This window comes from Ciona robusta, chromosome 11 (assembly GCF_009617815.1).
Source record: "Ciona robusta chromosome 11, ASM961781v2".
Taxonomy (NCBI): domain Eukaryota; kingdom Metazoa; phylum Chordata; class Ascidiacea; order Phlebobranchia; family Cionidae; genus Ciona; species Ciona robusta.
This window is the reverse complement of record NC_143245.1, coordinates 4321314-4339251: the sequence shown is the minus strand read 5'-3', so window position 1 is coordinate 4339251 and position 17938 is coordinate 4321314. Positions and strand designations below refer to the sequence as shown.

Here is a 17938-nt window from a genome sequence, read left to right as displayed (position 1 = left end):
TATGACAGACTCCCACCAATAAGCATTAGTCCTGCCTTACAGCGCGCATTAGTCATATGTGTGCTTTACCGTATTTGCAATCACACCGAAAATAAGCCCGAAAGGCAAATAACAACGCGGTTAAGGGAATGGATAGACACGATGCTGCGGTGAATTTTATTTTTTTTTTTGCGGCGACGGTACTGTCGCTGGCGTCGAACTATTGTTTATAGGGACTTGAAAAAAAAAATGTGCGTATAGGCTTATTGTTATTTGGCTTCGTAGTTCTCTGCATATATATTGGCTCTTTGGCTCTTGCCTAACTTAAGTCTTTGAGTTGGTGTTTCTTTTTTATTATCCCAGTTAATTACTATATACGGCGCAACTTCGTGCAATATATGCAACAGAATGCTCAAATACGACCATTGACGTTTGGTTGCAAGGTATTTAGAACCTTTTAGCGAAACTTAGTACAACAAACACACACAACAAACGTTATATGATTCACACTTTTATTTTGATCTTATTCGATAGAATCTAAGGAATGGTTCTCGGGTTTGAAGACCAGTCGTTTTATGATAAACAGCCGTGATGGCGTCACGGGTGCTGTCTAAACCCCATCTCGTGCAAAGGTAGCTTGGGTTGTATGCGAGCACGGGAGCCTCATCTCTGATAGCCCCCCGAATCTTCTGATTTGTTTACTTATCGAACCACGCCGCTGGTGGCGACTTACATTTGTTACGTATGTTGAAAGCCCGTGGCAAACAAGTGGCTCTTGTTGAGCTTTCTGCCAAGTAATATATAGTACCACACCAACTGTGCTGAAGTTAATGATGTAATGCGTCGAACATTAAAATTACGTGACGTAACAATGTATTATAATGGGCATTATTCGCGTCAATAGGCCTCTTATTTTCTGAGCAGTTTCGGTGTATTCCTAGGCCGTGTATTGAGTAGGCCATGGTATGTTAGATACAAATTACGATAAAGGGTTTAAAAAAGACTATAGGTAATACAGGCGTAGATCGCCTTTATAGTAGGGTGGGTTTTTTTTCATTCTATTTTCTCGTTTCAGGCGGCTGTTAATTGTTTAAACACGATTGGGATATTTGGACATTATGTCCAGTATCCCCCCTCCCCCCCATCACACTATATTAGGGTTGGTAATTTACGTTGGGTTTAGTGCATGCTTTTTACCTAACGGCATCAAAATTCGAATATTGCTATACAGTATGTTATGTCCATTTCTTTGGTTTATAAAACACCAGTCTATCTACAGTGAAGGTGGGGAAGATAGGAAACCTTTTTATTCTATTTCCTCGTTTCATTTGGTAGTAAACAAAGAAATTTTAAAAGTTAATAAAAACATATATCCTTACGACTCCCATATAGACTGTAGTTACTTTGAAACACGATAAGGATGTTTGGATATTATGTGCTAAAGGTGTCCCATCTTTCCCCACACTACTATAGTGAAGGAGTGCTACATAACACTACTGCTATTACATTTAAAGTTAAAATGCTAAAGTATTAGGTTTCATGCAAAATTACAATGATGTTATAGTTGTTATCCGGTTGGTATTGGGCGATGGAGGTATGACGTTTTCCATACGTGGCGTGGACACAACAACAGGTTTCCTAAAGTTCTTTATGAATTTCTTGACCGCAATTCTGCCAATGTCTGAGTAAATAATCGGGTTGATGACGCTGTTTATAGGAAGCAGCACTCCAGCGCTGATGACGTACACGATTCGGTCAAGTTTGACGCCAGATAAGCTAAGAAAAGCCATGATACAGATAGGAATCCAACAGCAAAAGTTGGTGAGGATAAGAAGAGATATAGTCTTTTGTAGTTTGTTGCTTATTTGAGCATTGTTTTTCATTTTAGTGCTTCGTTTAAATACGCCAATGTAGACAGCAACCACGTACAAGAAGAGGCAAAAGTTGAGACTTATCAAAAAAGCTGAGTACTCCCAAACCGCCTCACCAACTGTTACAAATACCTTGGGCATACAAACGCTTGTTTCGCCGTAGTAACCAAACTCAGCTTTAATCTCAAGCTCTTGAAATGTTTCAGACATTTTGCGTTTGGCTTGGTCCCAATTCAAAGCAGGTGATGATATGTTAGTGTTATATGTGGAAATTGATTTACAAAGAAACATAAACTTGTCTTTCGTGATGATATCTTTCGATGAAAAGTAATTTGGGAACCAGATTGATGAAACAAAATAACCAGATGAAGTTTGAATCAGTGGAATCGTTCCTAGAAGTATCCCCACCGCCCATATTGTAAATGTAGGAGCCATATACGCTACACGTTTGACGTTTGCCATCTTAAATGGTTTATAAACGGAAATTAATCTGAACGTAGCCATCACGGCCATAGTAAGGGCCGAAACTTCAGATGAAATGATAGTTAGTGAACCGAGACCTGAACAAAGATTGCTGCTTCGCCATTCAGCATCATGGTAGCAATATCTACCCGAGTACTCGGCTCCTTTACTCGATATTGCCACCAAGTAAACGCCCATCAAGAAATCTGATAGCGAAAGGTTTATAACAAACCAAAGAAAAGATGTTTTTAAAGGTTCGTTCTTTTTTCTTACCATCTCTATAACTGTAAAAAGAAAAACCAAACCATTCCCAATTAGAGATAGGATGCCCATGATCCACATTAGGATTCTTATAAAGACTGTGCCAATCATTTCAAACGGTGTAGAGAAAACAGTAGCTCTTGTAGTATTCACTGGGCATTCATCGCTACCATCGCTACAGTCTTTAAATCCATTTTCAACTCGACTTTTGTCCACAGAAAGAGGTTGCTTGTTAAGGCAGTAGAATCGAGTATTTTTGCATAATTCCACCACTTCGTCTGAACCATCAACACAGTCAAGGACTCCATCGCAAACTTTTACTTGCTCCACGCTCCAAACTAGAGAGCTCGTGTTTTTACAGTAAAATCGACCTGTGCAGTTCTTTTCATCAAACCCAGGTTCGCAACCAGGACTTATAAACGGTCGTCCATCGCAGTAAGATTCGATACGAAGGCTAGATTCAGCGTTAACCAACTTTGTGTGGCAATCCAAGGAGCTGAGGCAAAAGTGAGTCTCACTCGGGCAACCTACATTACACTCGTCGCTGCGGTCGAAGCATTCTGGTAATCCGTCACAAACGCTTGCCGTGACGAACGCCGATTCTTCCGCATCTTGGGGGCAGAATTTGTATTCATATATCTCCTCATCTCTGTGCATCATTAACATACAGTACATGTTGTTAAACGTGTCGTTGCAATCCACCATTTTGTTACAAATGACGTTATCTATTTCCATGCAAACACCATTGCAAATCATCTCGTTTGGTAGACAGCTCTGCCGAGACTTGCCCAAAACGTTATCGCATACACTTTGGTCCTGGCACAAACATTCATCGGACAAATCGTAGCAGTCTATCACACCATCGCAAACTTGCTTGGCTGAAATCATTAACCTTCCGTCCAAACAACGAAAGCATTTCAACTTTCCATCAACAAAGCAATTATCTGAGCCATCTTCACAGTACGAATTGTTGTTGAAAAGATTAACTTGGGGAAGAACACACGATTGCTTGGGCTGAAAGTATTCGCTTTTTGCTCTGCATTTAAACCCTGGTACGTCAAACATTTCGTCACTTTCGTCTGTACAATCTGGGTTTAGGTTGCAAAGGTGTGAAAATAACACAAACTCCTTATTCTTACATTTAGCCACACCGTTCTTCCAGTGGTCGTTTGACGCACACCACCACTGCTTACCAATACGAGTGAAATTTTCTCCAGAAAAAATCTCCAAAAAATGACAATTTCTTGACGAATTTACAGCAATCTGATTAAGTTCTTTAAATCTGTTATAAGACTCGTAATCCTCACATTGGTAAACGGATCCTGTCAACGTATCGCGATCTGTAGCATGGAACTTAGATGTTAAACTCATTAAAGTAACGTCGTGGATATCACAAGCTTCGTCAGAATAATCGGCGCAGTCTGTTAAACCATTTAGAACTTCATGTATATCAATACAACCTAAAGCCGACGTGCAGTTATCCGGTTTAAGTATGCAACCACATTTTAGTTGGTTTGCTTCGCAAGTACAGTTCTTGTTGTCACTAAAATCTGAACATTTTCCCATGTTTTTACATTGCTGCTCTTTAGAATAGCAAGTCGAGATGCTTTCCAAGTCTCCTATATATAAGCTATCACATGTAGAGTTGTTCTTAAAACAATCACACGCAAGCTCGTTCGAACCACACTGATAATTACAATCTTTTTCGTCGCTCCAATCCCCACAATCATTATCAGTATCGCATTTGTAGCTTCGGTCGTAGCAAGGCCAAAAGTAATATATTCCAGTCAAGTCACAATTTCCATTGGAGTAACAGTCACACACGTAATCATTTGCCCCACAAATCCATTCGCAGTCCTTCTCGTCTGACCAATCTCCACAGTCGTTAAATCCATCGCACTCTGAATAGTCATCATAGTAACCTTGCATCATTAGCCCCGCTCTCATGCACACACCTCCGTTCTTTTGGCAATCGCATTCATATTTATCTTGTGCTGGAACGAAGGAAAATGTTTTACTATTATAAGCATTCGTAAAGTCATTATTTCAGGTACGTCATGATGATCACAACGAAAAAAAATGGCGCAGTTAAATGTTAAAATACGATTAGAAACTATTTGAACTTATGTGCAAGATGCAACGGTATCTATTTTACCCCTCCGTTTATTATGTGTATAGATTAAAGTATCACCTCACGAAACACCGCATATTTCTGCGAAAAATATCTACAAGTAGAAGTTGTCAGCGTCAGACAAATTAAAGCTGCACGCGCGGTGTTGCTTGTTAAATTTACAGAACTTTATGACGTAACAGAAAAGTAATAAGTCTGCGTGTTACGTAACGAATGACCAGTATTGAAAACATTTCCCACACTATGTATTGAATGTATTGAGTATGCCATTTTGAAAGTTGCATTATTTATTAGTTGCCTCGACCTCGACCGTGGTGAAGTGAATAATGTAAACTGCACAAGTTTACATTTGTGGAGGTTTAATTTATAATTTACAATGTTTAACCACAAAATTGAATTGCACAAATAGCAGGTTCTCGTCTTATTTGGTATTAAACAAAGAACTTTCAAAGAATTATAAACCATATTCTCACGACTCGCAAAGATGGTTGTTGATAATTTAAAACACGATCGAAATATTTGAATATTATGTGCCAAATGGTGTCCCGTCTTTTCCCATAGTACTGTCGTGGGCATATAGTTTTATAATTCTTTGAATGTTCTTTGTTTACTACTAAATGGGGCGAGAAAATAGAGGTAAAAGGTGTCCCGTCTTCCCCCACCCTACTGTACAAAACATGACTCCCGAACATTTGTCAAAAATGTTTACCATTGGTTTTCAAATACATCAAATACATAATTTACCTTTAATTGCAACGCAAAACAGAATTGTGCAGCAAACTATCAAAATATTGTTCATATTTAAAGCAATATAGCTCTCTGCAACAAACACAAACATTTATAATAAAAACACGTCAAAGCGCATTGCTATTTTCTAAAATAAGATCAATCTGTCTCTCTATATTGTTAAACATAACAAGTTGTTTATAAAAGTACCAGACTTATATATTTAAGCCCTCGTGTTACCTAATCTTATTTTAGAAAATATATTTATCACGTCTTTAACTTAAACCGTTTAAGCTCATACTTCCGTCTGTTTATGACTTAGATTGTTTGCTTTCTACCTAGAAAATAAAACAGCTACTCGTGCGTACGTGGCATTTCATAAACTTATTGTGCACCTAACACGCACGAGTTGTCAAAAATGAAACTTGGGGTATTGCTACTTTGAAATTCTTTTAAACAGGCTAACTCTATTACTCTGTGTATATATCCGTGTACAAATGTTAAATTTGTAAACTAAAAAAATCAAACACATATTAGGATGGGGAAGATGGGACACCGTTATAGCATATAATATCCAAATATGCTGGTCGTGTTTTAAACAACTAATTACCGGTCTGTGAAATGCTTTTTTGTTCACTACCAAATGAGGGAAGAAAATAGAATGAATGGGTGTCCCATTTTTTCGCACCCTACTATATGACGTGCCCTTTAAAAAAAATATTTTATTCGTACTTATTTAATGATGGACGAAAAAAGTGTACATCTTATTCGACCGTGTTCCCACGGTTCAACAAAGTGCGTGAGAGATGCGATGCCTGTTGTTATTGTTAAAGTTATACAGAGATCTTTTAAGTGATGTAAATTTGAAGGGATTGTTTACCAAGAACTTAAGATCTTCCATAAATTTATTTCAAAAACCTTGAAGATTTGGAAGCTCACGGTTTAAACCTTTTTTCTGTTGAATAGATGACAGCACAAATAAGGGGCCTCATTTTTAAACCTGAAACACTTGATAGAAACGGATACAGTTTAAAACAGGAGAATGTTAAAAAAGTGGAAGACCATCCAGTAGGCCATGATATATAGTAGGATAGGGAAAGATAAGACACTTTTTCATTCTATTTTTTGTCTAATTTAGCGGTAAACAAAAAACGTTTAACGAATTATAAAACCGCATTCTCGCGACTCCCATAGACTGTTGTTGTTTGTTTAAAACACGATTAGAATATTTGAGTAAGTTGGTCATAAAATCGTAAAAAACTAATGAGTAATGATTAGTTATACCGCTTGCGCGGCAAGTAAACTTGTATTGGCCGGGAACCCGTTTTAGCACATTCATCGGCAACGTTTGGCTTTGTTTACGTTGTAGTGCAAATAAAAAGTGCTTATAGTAATGGATCTCCATATGTCTTAATAATAAAGAATAATCCCAAATAGTTGTTTCGCCGCGCGACGAAGGTCGAACTCGTGCATCTACTATATCTATGACCTGTTTAAACGCGTCTAAGCGTTAATAAATTACCATTTACGTGGGGATGCATTAAAAGCCTATAACTTATTCTCATTTAACGTAAATGAAACATTATTTTTAGTTAAACATCATATGATTAATATTAAATTCTAACATTACCTAAAATTACTGCGAGATTAAAGGACCTAAACACACCCCACGTCACTTTTATTTTTTTATGGTAAATTCATAAAGCGACCGTTTTATTGATTCCAAAAATACTTTGCTTATTAAAATTGGTCCAGTATAGGCGGAGATATTCGTCCTCAAACAGTGATCTCTAGCGCTATCTTTTTTTTACTACGAGCTCCGTGATTGTGACGTAGGAACGTACTAGTCACGTGACTGATTTATTCGTAAAAGCGAAACCTGCGTTTTTTTTGTGCTTTTTTGCGTTTTTTTTTGTTCTCTCGTTTTTCGCTGAAAACACTGCCTCTCGCCTTTCTGAATGAGAGCGGCCACGCTTCAACAATTTTGTTACGTGTTTGTCACGTGGGTAGTACACTTCTCAATTTTTTTCGCCACGCAACTTTCAAATCAGTTTTTTGAATTTCACGGTGTTTGAGCTGGAATATCTTTGGTTATACAGAACCGATTAAAACAAGTAAGGTGTCGTTGAAATTAGAAAAAACACACTCTATCGATTAAAGCGAAGTACATTTGGGGTGTGTTTAGGCCCTTTAAAGTTTGTCCAAATTCACGAAAACATACGTTTTTAAGCGACGACAAGGTAAACTAGTGTAGGTTTATAATTCAGCACAAATTACAGAAGTTGTACAAAACGCATTTACACATATTCGATACCAGTTACTCAATCTTCGTATATTATAAGTTTTTATGGGTATATAGCAGATACTTAGTTATTATAATAAATGCCCATTTAACTAAAATAAGTATTATAGTAGGATGGGGGAAGATGGGACACCTTTGACACATAATAACCAAATATTCTGATCGTGTTTTAAACAATTAACAACGGTCTATGAGAGCCGTGAGGATAAAGTTTAATAAAAAATCGTTGAATGTTTGTTTACTACCAAACTGGAAGAGAAAATAGATTGAAAAGGTGTCCCTTCTTCCCCCATCCTACTATATGTTAAAGCAAACTAAGCAACAGTTTCAAATAATTTTCCTTTTTCCATTTCCAAGTTTGTGCCTTCTTCGCAACCAACTTTAACTTCAGTATTTCTTTCATTGTTTCTACAACAGTTCACGCTCCTACAAAAACAAAAGTAGATTAAGCGCATTTGTTACTAGATCGCACTCTTAGAGTCTAGCTAGATAATCGAGTGTTCAATATACAAAAGCAAAAATCTGACATGAATAGATAACAAACAAGACAGCAGAGCACTAATAAATGAACACGTATCATAATAAAATAATTTGTAAAGAAAATGTGTCAATACCCATAGTACAACTCCGAGACCATTGAGAAACTTACACTAGTTACCCTTCGTTACTTTATCTATATTTGTGCTGTGATTTATTCGGCTCCAAAAACACCGATTACTGTGTTACTATACGACCTCTGATGTGCATAAGTTTACTTCGGACTTACGCTTTTAATCAAACATTGGACAAACATAAATTATCGCTAAATGTATGCAGTTTAAACGTTTATTCCAAAAGTCATAAATACTTATTATGATTTGATTTTGTTCGAGATATACAAGCCAACAGGTGGATAAAATGAAAACTGAAAAGTGCGTTAATAAAAAACCGACGCCGTGACATAGTGGTTAGCGCGTCTTCTTGTAACTCAGAGGTAATGGCTTCGAGACTCGACGCTACTACTATTGTGGGCGTATGTGTCCTTGGGCAAGACACTTAACGGCAATTGCCCCAACCCAGTGGTCACTAATGGGTTGACCAAATTATCAGCCATACATAAAAAAAATATCCCCAAAAATAATCACCCACAAAGTAACATACATGGTAACTCGTAAGCTGGCACGAGGTGTTAAACCCGTGTTATAAAGACTGTCGCTTACCGGCCACGCAAGGACAAAGTAAGTTACATTCATTCATTCAAATATAAAACACGACAGCACAGCTCCAATGAATGGGTACGTAATTAGCACCATTTAAATTAACCCTTAAGTGACATATAGTCCCAGGTCGACTAGAGTGGCTATTGGCAGTTAAAGGGTTAAGAGGCAAAATGTTGAACTACTTTGCCATGGCTCCTGTTTTAATAAGGGACAAACAAAAAAGAAAATAGCATCACTTCAAAGTCTTTGCAGAACTTTTCACTTACGCTTGAAGTTTTAAGGCGTCTTCTACAGACTGGGGTAACTTGTTTGCTTTTGTTTTAGGCAAGCAGAAAAACAGAGAACTTGTGAGTAGAATGATTCCTGCTGTGGCAAGGGATGGTCCAAGTATATTCCCGCTGTCACCTAAAAAGACACATCATAAACAATGTTAGTGATGAATAAACAAGTAAGTATACTTGTCTAGCATTAGTCCAGCTTACAGTTAATTAAGAGGTACCTCAATAAAGCATCGAAAACAGACAAATGTTAAGCAAATGTTTTTAGTGTCCGTTTTGAACCAAAACAGTTGAGGATAGTGCGTAAAATATTTACCTTTAACTTTAAAAGCAAAATATTACGGTAACAAAACCAGCGTCTTGGTTGACAGCACAAGTGTTAATGTATGTTCGGCTTACCATTGCTATTGTTATTCTAATGCGAATCTAATTTTAAAAGGCGTAAAAAGTTAAAATTTATTGCTTACTTGAGTAAATGAGAAAAGGCGAGATGAGACCCCCAGTTCTGCCAAACATATTGCAAATACCAAATATGGTCTGACGCAAGTTTGTGGGAAATAGTTCTCCAGGATAGACATAAAGAACGGCAAAGGCAATTCCAACCATTAACTTGCTGAACATTGTAGTTGCAACCGATAGCTGACCATGGGCTTATAAAATTTAAATTATTAAACAAATGCTTTAAAAGTAAAAAAAAATTAAATAGAAAGATTTCGACATTGATCATCAAAAAGTAAAAAAAAACACAGAAAGTTACAAAACTTTTGAATTTAGTTTGGTAAGGACTGAATTAGTTAAATGGTATGTAATTACCAATAAATAACAAATGAGACCCAAACGCTTCAACACAAAGGTTTTCAATTTGTGTGCTGCCAGGCTTGGGTGTGTTGAGAAACTTTTACTACAGTTAAAATTATTAAAACATGAAAAGAAACGCAAATCAACTGTTGGAGTAAAAAAAGTTTGCCCACGAAATTGCATGCGATTTCCCATAGCAAAAAGTGCCACTCTACTTTGACCGTATTTTCAAATTTTTATCCCCCGTTGGTATATGTTTTAAAATTTATATCGGCTGTAAAGGCTGCAGAGTGTAGACAAACCAAATGTGTTGTGGGCTTTTAAATCTTAGCAACCAAACACTTAACACTCACATGCAATCAAAAATGGATTGATGGCAATTCCGAGTCCACAGAGAAACATTGTTCCAATAAAAGTGTCTCTGCGACCACGGGTCTCGACAAAAAGGCAGAACAAGGTGACGTTACAAATTTCAACTATTCCCCCAAACATTATGTTTATGAACCGATTTCCACTAAGACTGTTGAGGTTAAGGGCAATGGTGTAGTAGGTCATCACCACAATTAACCTGCAAAAACAAATAAGCTAGCTCATGTGATGTTCAAATATAAACTAAACCGATTGGTGATTACCTTACTAACATTGCCTATATATGTTGCTGTGATGACAGTATATATTTTTCACATTTACAGTTTTTAAAACGTTTTAGACACACTTACTGCACTTACCAAGCCAAGCATAAGATTGCTAGTCGAATTAACAATTTTGGCAACTTGAGAATAGTTTTAAAAGTTTCCCACATTCCCAGTGATGTGTTTTCATTTAATTTCAACATAGGAGAATCTTCTATGTTATCAATACTTCTGCCTCCCATGCTTTTAATTTTTTTAATCAGCTTCTTTGCTTCCTCAATTTTGTTGTTGGCAATAAGCCACTGAGGTGTTTCATCTATGATGCTATAAAAGTAAACCAATTTAACTTTCGCGATTGAGTTGACCATAAATATGTGTGGAGTGTGTGAAATGATCAATTTGGTAGTAAACAAAGAACATCCAAAGTATTATAAAACCGTATCCTCAGGACTCCCATAGACCGTTGTTAATTGTTTAAAACACGAATCAGGATATTTGGAAATTAGGTGCCAAAGGTATTCCGTCTTCTCCCACTTTACTATACTTTTAGTCATGGCAAAGCAGAAACCGCATTTTAAATAAAATTTGCAGCTAATTACACAGACAACAGTGTCACCTTATTATTATACTTACAAAAAGTACACAACATAAATGAACTCTGCACCACCACATAACTTCAAGTAGAGTCTCCAGTCACGTACAAAGTAAGCAATACCAGACACCATAAGGTAGCCAACTGCATAACCAAGACCAGTGCAAAAATATCCAAATGAACGAAGACGCACTGGCATTACTTCGAATACTGGAAAAAACAATCAAAGTGACTTTGGTTGGTTTAAAGCGGGAACTATCAATCTACTGTTAACAGCTCTTACAATGTAACAAGGCTGTTTGGATACAGTAGTATTAGGTAAGTAGTAAATATTCACAATGTCAATTCAATTTTATTTTTTCATTTACTCAATTCTATAACAAGTATAACATGTGCTGGAACAAAACTGTTATGTTACTTGTATTAAGTTCAATTATAAGCAGTAAACATATGCAGCAAATCAAATCAAAGGCTACTATTTATTAAATTCAGGCTGTTCATTAATAAAGTTATTTTTATTTTTACAAATTAAAATACTCAATACTTACTAATGAGTGCTGTGGTTACATAAGACACGTTTGAAGTCACTCCTGACAGAAACAACAGAATGAGGTACATTGTGAAACTTGTTGAAAAGGCTGACAAAAGAACGGACACTGCAGCTCCCAGGGTAGTGACAATAAAAACTGGTCTTCTACCAAATCTATAAAATATATGTTTTTAAATAATAACCATATATTTTAAACAACAAATAAATGCGAATGTTTAGTACGGTACTGTTTTAAAAAATATTTCGATGGCCGGAAAGCCCCAACGGCGATTCTATAGGTGTTTTTTTAATAGGAAACTGTAATCGGTCGTAAGTGCTCTACGTTTTACAATCTCGATCCTTCGGTGTGGTCAGAAGTGTATATATACCTTATAAGGGCAGTGTATTTGCAAAGTATAAACCGCAGTTTATATTATCATTTTCAGCCAAGTAGTTCGTCAGGTCGAAATCATTGCCTGGAGCGAACACCAGTGAATTAAAACATACAAAAAAATATCAGACGCCGTAAAGCGGCAGCATTAAACCAACATGCAGTATCCTCTATTTTAAAAAGCGAACGCTGTGATAACAACACCGCATTGCATTTTTTTAATTCTGTACTATTTAAAAAAATCAACTGTGACAAGACAGCACTTAAAAAAACGAAACAACAATTTCTGAATTTCCCCGACACGTCAATAAAAAAATAAAAACTATTCTTACCTGTCGGAGACCACACCACCAATCAACCCTCCGACTAAAGAACCGGCAAAATATAACGAGGTACACATTGGTCTCATCCATGATCTATCGCAAACAGCATTGAACTGAAAACACAGAAAATATAACATATACAAAAAACGCAACCGCTGTTTTATGCTACAAGGTGCAACACGCGCTTAGGCCGTATAATATTGTGTAAATTTTATTCGTTCATTTACCCCGTATTAATTAAGATTGATATTACACCTACTTTGACGAACTCAATACACAGTAGGCCATACACGCATCAGGCAATAATCAAAAGTCTGTTTCAACGGCTTTCTTATATAGACTGACAGCTTAAACAAGCGTTATAATAAATCAAGAGTTTAAAATATCAAACGGAAGGCATAAATTTGCATAAAGTTGAATAAAAACGACTGGCCGGAACATAACAGATAACTGCTACAGCAAAAGCAAAAAGGAAGGAAATGCAATCCAGCTAGTCGTTGTAAAAGGACAAAACACGAGGCGGACCATATATTATTATTAACTTACAAAGCACTAAAAACAAGCGGCGAATACGTTTTTTCATGATAAACGTTTCAGTTGCATAAGTAGGTCGTCATTTGGAAATTCGCTAACCGCGCTATTTTGTACAGTCCTCGGTTTATGTGCAAACATCAGCATTGAGTTTTTAGCGCAGTATTGCTAAATCAGGTGTATAATATAATATCTGATATTTTATGATTCTGTTAAAACTAAAAAAAATAATCCCCCAAAACATTAGCCTGTTCACGTGAAACTGTCCTTTCACCATGTTTTTTCTACTCGCATGATGTGAGTAACAACCAACCTCCTACAGCAGATAACTTCCTTTGACGTTGTGCGCACAAACTTTGTTCTTGTGAGTAAATATGCGAGTACCAACGCGCATAATAGTTACCATGCGAAAAGGGTATAAGACACAAAAATCCATTGAATAATGTAAACGTTACATATTCCAACAAGAAGTAAAACACTTTGCAAATTAAAAATGCAAAAGGCTTTGTACGCCATCAGTGGTGGTGTCTATGCAAATCGACCGCGGAAAAATAAGTTTCAATGAAGGCTATTCTTGTTATAGCTCTCCTTGCATGCAAAACAAAGATTGTATATATGATCTCAAAGTACCTCTGTCACAAATGAAGTCTCCACCCCTTCGTAGAACATCTTCTCACATCTGATCAACCCGTTATCTTTGTAATTAAATGGGTGAACCGAAAAGTTCCAGGTTCCACCTTGATGTAAAAACTCTATGGAAGATATATTGTATTGGTAGCACGAGCTCCGAGATAAAACATCAAGTGTGCTTTGTTCCCAAGGTATTGTTAGATTGAGCAGAGCTTCCTTCCAAGTAGAGTTGCTTTTCATTTCAGAGATCCATGTCTGAAAACAGTACAAGTTTCTCAATCTAAAAGCACTTAAGACTGTGTGAGCTTTGAAATGTCAAAATATTTATTGAAAATCACGGCTGTGAAAATTATTTATTGCTGGCAATAACAGTCGTTACTCCACGGGGCTATTTCACACACTTCGTATTCAGTTACGAACCATCTAAAAAGTCGCTGGAATATAACGGTAGACCACATAATTTAAAAACGGAAAACGTGATAACATGTTTAAGAACAGCTATTGTAAATCAGTTAACTCTGTTTACGAAATCTGCGTTGTTTATACAAGTTTAAAACGAAATGATTACCTGGTTCGCATTGTTATGTAACAAGTCCCACACGTCACAATAGTGTACTGGAATAAACTGGCTAAATAAAGCTTGAAGAACAGGGAATGAATTGGTGATTGTGTAAAGAAAAACTAAAACACACAATCTTTTTTCATAGAATCCGAATTCCGGGTCACTGAAGGACTTTATAAACTCCATAATTATTGCAATAAAGCAAATGTAATGACGTTCTTGTACAAGAAAGCTAGCAGACTACCTGTACAGGAGCAAAAAGTATTAAAGAGTGGTCTTTGATAATGTGACCTGCGTATGTATATTATACGTTATTATGCGTGCTTATTCATAATGCATCTCTAATTTAAGCATATTGACCCCAGCCTATATTTTTTCATCTAACTATCTCAGTTTTTCTTACAAATCTAAGCTACATTTTATTAGACAAATATTTCATAATATGGTTTTATACTACGATATTGGAATGACTGCGCGCGCTTTGTTAGGCCGTGAGAATACTGTCGAATAATATAGTAGGATGGGGGAAGATAGGACACCTTTAGCACAGATTATCTAAATATCCTGATTGTGTTTTAAACAATTAACAATGGTCTATGGGAAACGTGAAGAAACGGTTTCATAATTCTTTAAATGGTCTTTGTTTACTACTAAATAGGACGAGAAATTAGAATGAAAAGGTGTCCCATCTTTCCCCACCCTACTATACTGTAACTTTTTGTCTCTCATCAAATGAGGGCCCGTATAATGAGATTTAGAAAAAGTGCTCTTTTAACTTGCCTCACAACTTAGTAAACTGAGTAATTAGTACATTTTGGCATTTTTATGTTAAAGCGAAAGGATAAATGGTCTAAAACAGAGGAGAAATTTAACCTTCTTATTAAAGTATCTTATTAAAAATAAATAAAAACCTAATATTTGTTCCGCTGAACTAGCATCGAACGGTGGATATTCTAATTTGTTCACACGCTTTTAAACCGTTTGGCCACCTTTTGCATTCCAACGAAACCCTATTATCATCAATCGTTTCTGTCGCTTATACAGTCTGTGAATTCTGGGAGTGGGATTGTTGGTGAGATAAGGGTCCCAAGGAACGATTGCAGCCTGTACTCTTTCTGAACTTTAGGGTGGGAGTGTTAGAGAAGGAATCTACAATACGATTGACGCTGTGCCTGTTATAAACTATTACGTTCAAGCGGGAACGCATTAACGTGTCCTATTTGTCATGCTTTTAGTTTTTTACCAAAATAAAAGACAAAATTAAACTGCACTAAATATTTCAGCCTATTGCGTTGATCTACGATACTTGATAAACTCGCAAACTACAAACTTTTGCCAGTTTTAATATGATTCAGCGAGCATTCAAAATGGGTATCTTATTGTTATAATAAATTTATGTTTTGGTCGAGCATAACTACAATACATAAAAATGTGCGAAAAATGCGATTTCGACAGTTTAAGCTGGTATTTCGCCATTGAAATAAAACTGAAGGTTAGGTAGCTATGTTCAATCGAAAATTATAATACAATGAATGAAAATGTGTATCTTACTGTATCCTTGCGTGGCCGGAGAACAGCAGTCGTTATAACACGAGTGTTCTGTTTCATACACCTCGTGCCAGCTTACGAGCTACCATATGTATGTTACTTTGTGCGTAATTATTTATTATATTATTTTTTAATTTTTAATGTATGGTTGATAATCTGGACAACCCATTAGGGTTGGAGCAATTATTCAAAGACACATACGGCCATAATGGTAGCAGTGACGGGCCTCGAACATTATACCTTTGGGTTAGATGCAGGTGCGCTAACCACTTTGCCACGGCGCCGAATTGAAGAGTCCATACTCATTTTGTATAAAATCATAAAGAAAAGGTATATATTCATTGTAACAAATCCGTAAAATAATTAATTTTCTTCAGTAGACTAGAAACAACGGTCTAAGTTGAGTGACACAATTTTTTTCACTTTTGTTCTCGATCGTTTACACAGTTTTCAACATAAGCTGTGATACTTCACCCAATCGACCTTTTTTTACCTGAATCCCAGTTTATATAGCTTTTAATCAAAGAGGACTTTCCGCTCTCTTTCGCTGACTCGGTAAAAAAACATGCTTTTAGGCTTGTTGGTTCATATTAACTGGTATTCTGATATAATCACGAACAGATTCTTTGCATACCTTAGCTTTTGTTAACTATAAATTGTACTTTCTGTAGAAACCAAACTAACTTGATGTTTTTTGGTACAATTAATGACTGATTTGGTACAATGACGGATGAGGGTATAGAACGAATTCAGATATATAATGAAACTTACAGGCCATATAGTTCCCGGGGACAATATTGCAGCGGCGCACAAACTTGTTCTGTAGTGTTATCCTTAAACACCCCCGAGCTAAATAAATTGACAACCATAAATAAAACCGACATTTGGTTTTTGCGTGTCAGAATTGGACTTTTGCTTCCAAGCGTTATTGGAAACGATCGTTTTAATTAAAACAAATGGGCACAGCTGCACAATATATAAAGTTTTTCAAAATTCCGCCGGTACCATCTATTGCAGGGTGAGGTACTTGTGGCCCAGAGAAGGGAATTTTTAAATATACAACATAAAGCTTTAAAAGTCGAAACCAATACTTTTATTCTGATACTATTTCTTTACGGGAATTATAGACAAACGTTAATTGCTCAACCAAGAATGGGGGATTTCAGCACATATTGTAAGTTTTTTGGGGGATTTCATTGAATTTGTACCACCACACATTCATTATACAGTACAATGGGGGAAGACGGGACACTTAAGCACATATTGCCAAATATTTCCTAAATCAAAATAGATGACGTTTTTTCGGTAATACCACAAATTAGTACTATCATTCCTTTATTAATCGACAACAACTTAAAAAAATATAATAAAACACACGAGGAGTTATTTTAGCGATCCGCACAACAGGTGAAATTTTACAAATTCGAAAACACACAGGATAAGATGGGACAGTTTAAAATCGTTGTTAATTTTGATTATTAAGTGTATTTATAAATAGGAATATACGTAAATAACACGAAATAATACTGTACGCTTTGAAAATTAAGTCTAAACATTCTTTTTCTTGTCCTACTGCTATAGTTTTTCACATGTTACCTATACATTATATTATTGCATAACAATTGGTATTGTTTGAACGACAATGGGTATTGTTCGAACATCAATGAATAAATATTGCATCCTACAAATGTATATGCACTTGTAATAACAGAAAATTGATTATAACTATTGATTAAGTTTTTTTTACTACAAGTTAGGTATTACTACTCTGTTTTTGGCACAAGCCACTTCTCATAAATTATTACCAAGTGCAAATGACCAAATTTCGAATATATTTTCAAAATATTATCTTTTTATTATATCAGTATCTTATATTTGAATAACCCCTGAGGTATATATTATTAAAATAAAAGCAAACTTTTCAAAGTTTGGCAATGAAAACACACAAAAATACAATGTGGGGGGTTTACATTAGCAGTATTCTGCAACTTGTAGTTAATCTACCGAATTTAACAGGCTGTGCTAGTTTCTTTGCTATGTAAACTTTATATATATAACGTTAAACCGATATTTTTTGTTGTTTTTATCTTAAATTAAAATCATATTGACCCCTGCCCATTTTCTTCATGCTTATATCTTAGTGTTTTTTTACAAAACTAAAACTGGTTTTATGAGACAAAATCAAACTGTACG

At 36.0% G+C, this 17938-nt stretch overlaps 4 protein-coding genes across 4 annotated transcripts in view; all 4 read right to left on the bottom strand.

The window, feature by feature from the left end:
• The window catches only part of LOC149728212 (cytoglobin-1-like), a 51307-nt gene that overhangs the window by 32909 nt on the left and 460 nt on the right, over positions 1 to 17938 (bottom strand). The window lies entirely within an intron of this gene.
• Positions 1 to 17938, bottom strand: part of LOC149728211 (transmembrane protein 198-like) — a 41301-nt gene that overhangs the window by 22903 nt on the left and 460 nt on the right. The gene's annotated exons all lie outside the window — the stretch shown is intronic.
• Positions 785 to 7533, bottom strand: LOC149728214 (uncharacterized). The gene has a single exon (XM_089888427.1). The coding sequence runs from the start codon at positions 4518 to 4520 to the stop codon at positions 1527 to 1529; it is 2994 nt and encodes a 997-aa protein (XP_089744553.1). The 5' UTR covers positions 4521 to 7533; the 3' UTR covers positions 785 to 1526.
• Positions 7672 to 16171, bottom strand: LOC149728213 (solute carrier family 22 member 2-like). The gene is made up of 11 exons (XM_089888428.1): positions 15986 to 16171; positions 14204 to 14441; positions 13636 to 13890; positions 12484 to 12587; positions 11780 to 11934; positions 11273 to 11441; positions 10736 to 10963; positions 10361 to 10575; positions 9677 to 9859; positions 9198 to 9336; positions 7672 to 8158 (listed from the first exon to the last, which is right to left on the bottom strand). The coding sequence occupies exons 2-11, from the start codon at positions 14381 to 14383 to the stop codon at positions 8047 to 8049; spliced, it is 1740 nt and encodes a 579-aa protein (XP_089744554.1). The 5' UTR covers positions 14384 to 14441; positions 15986 to 16171; the 3' UTR covers positions 7672 to 8046.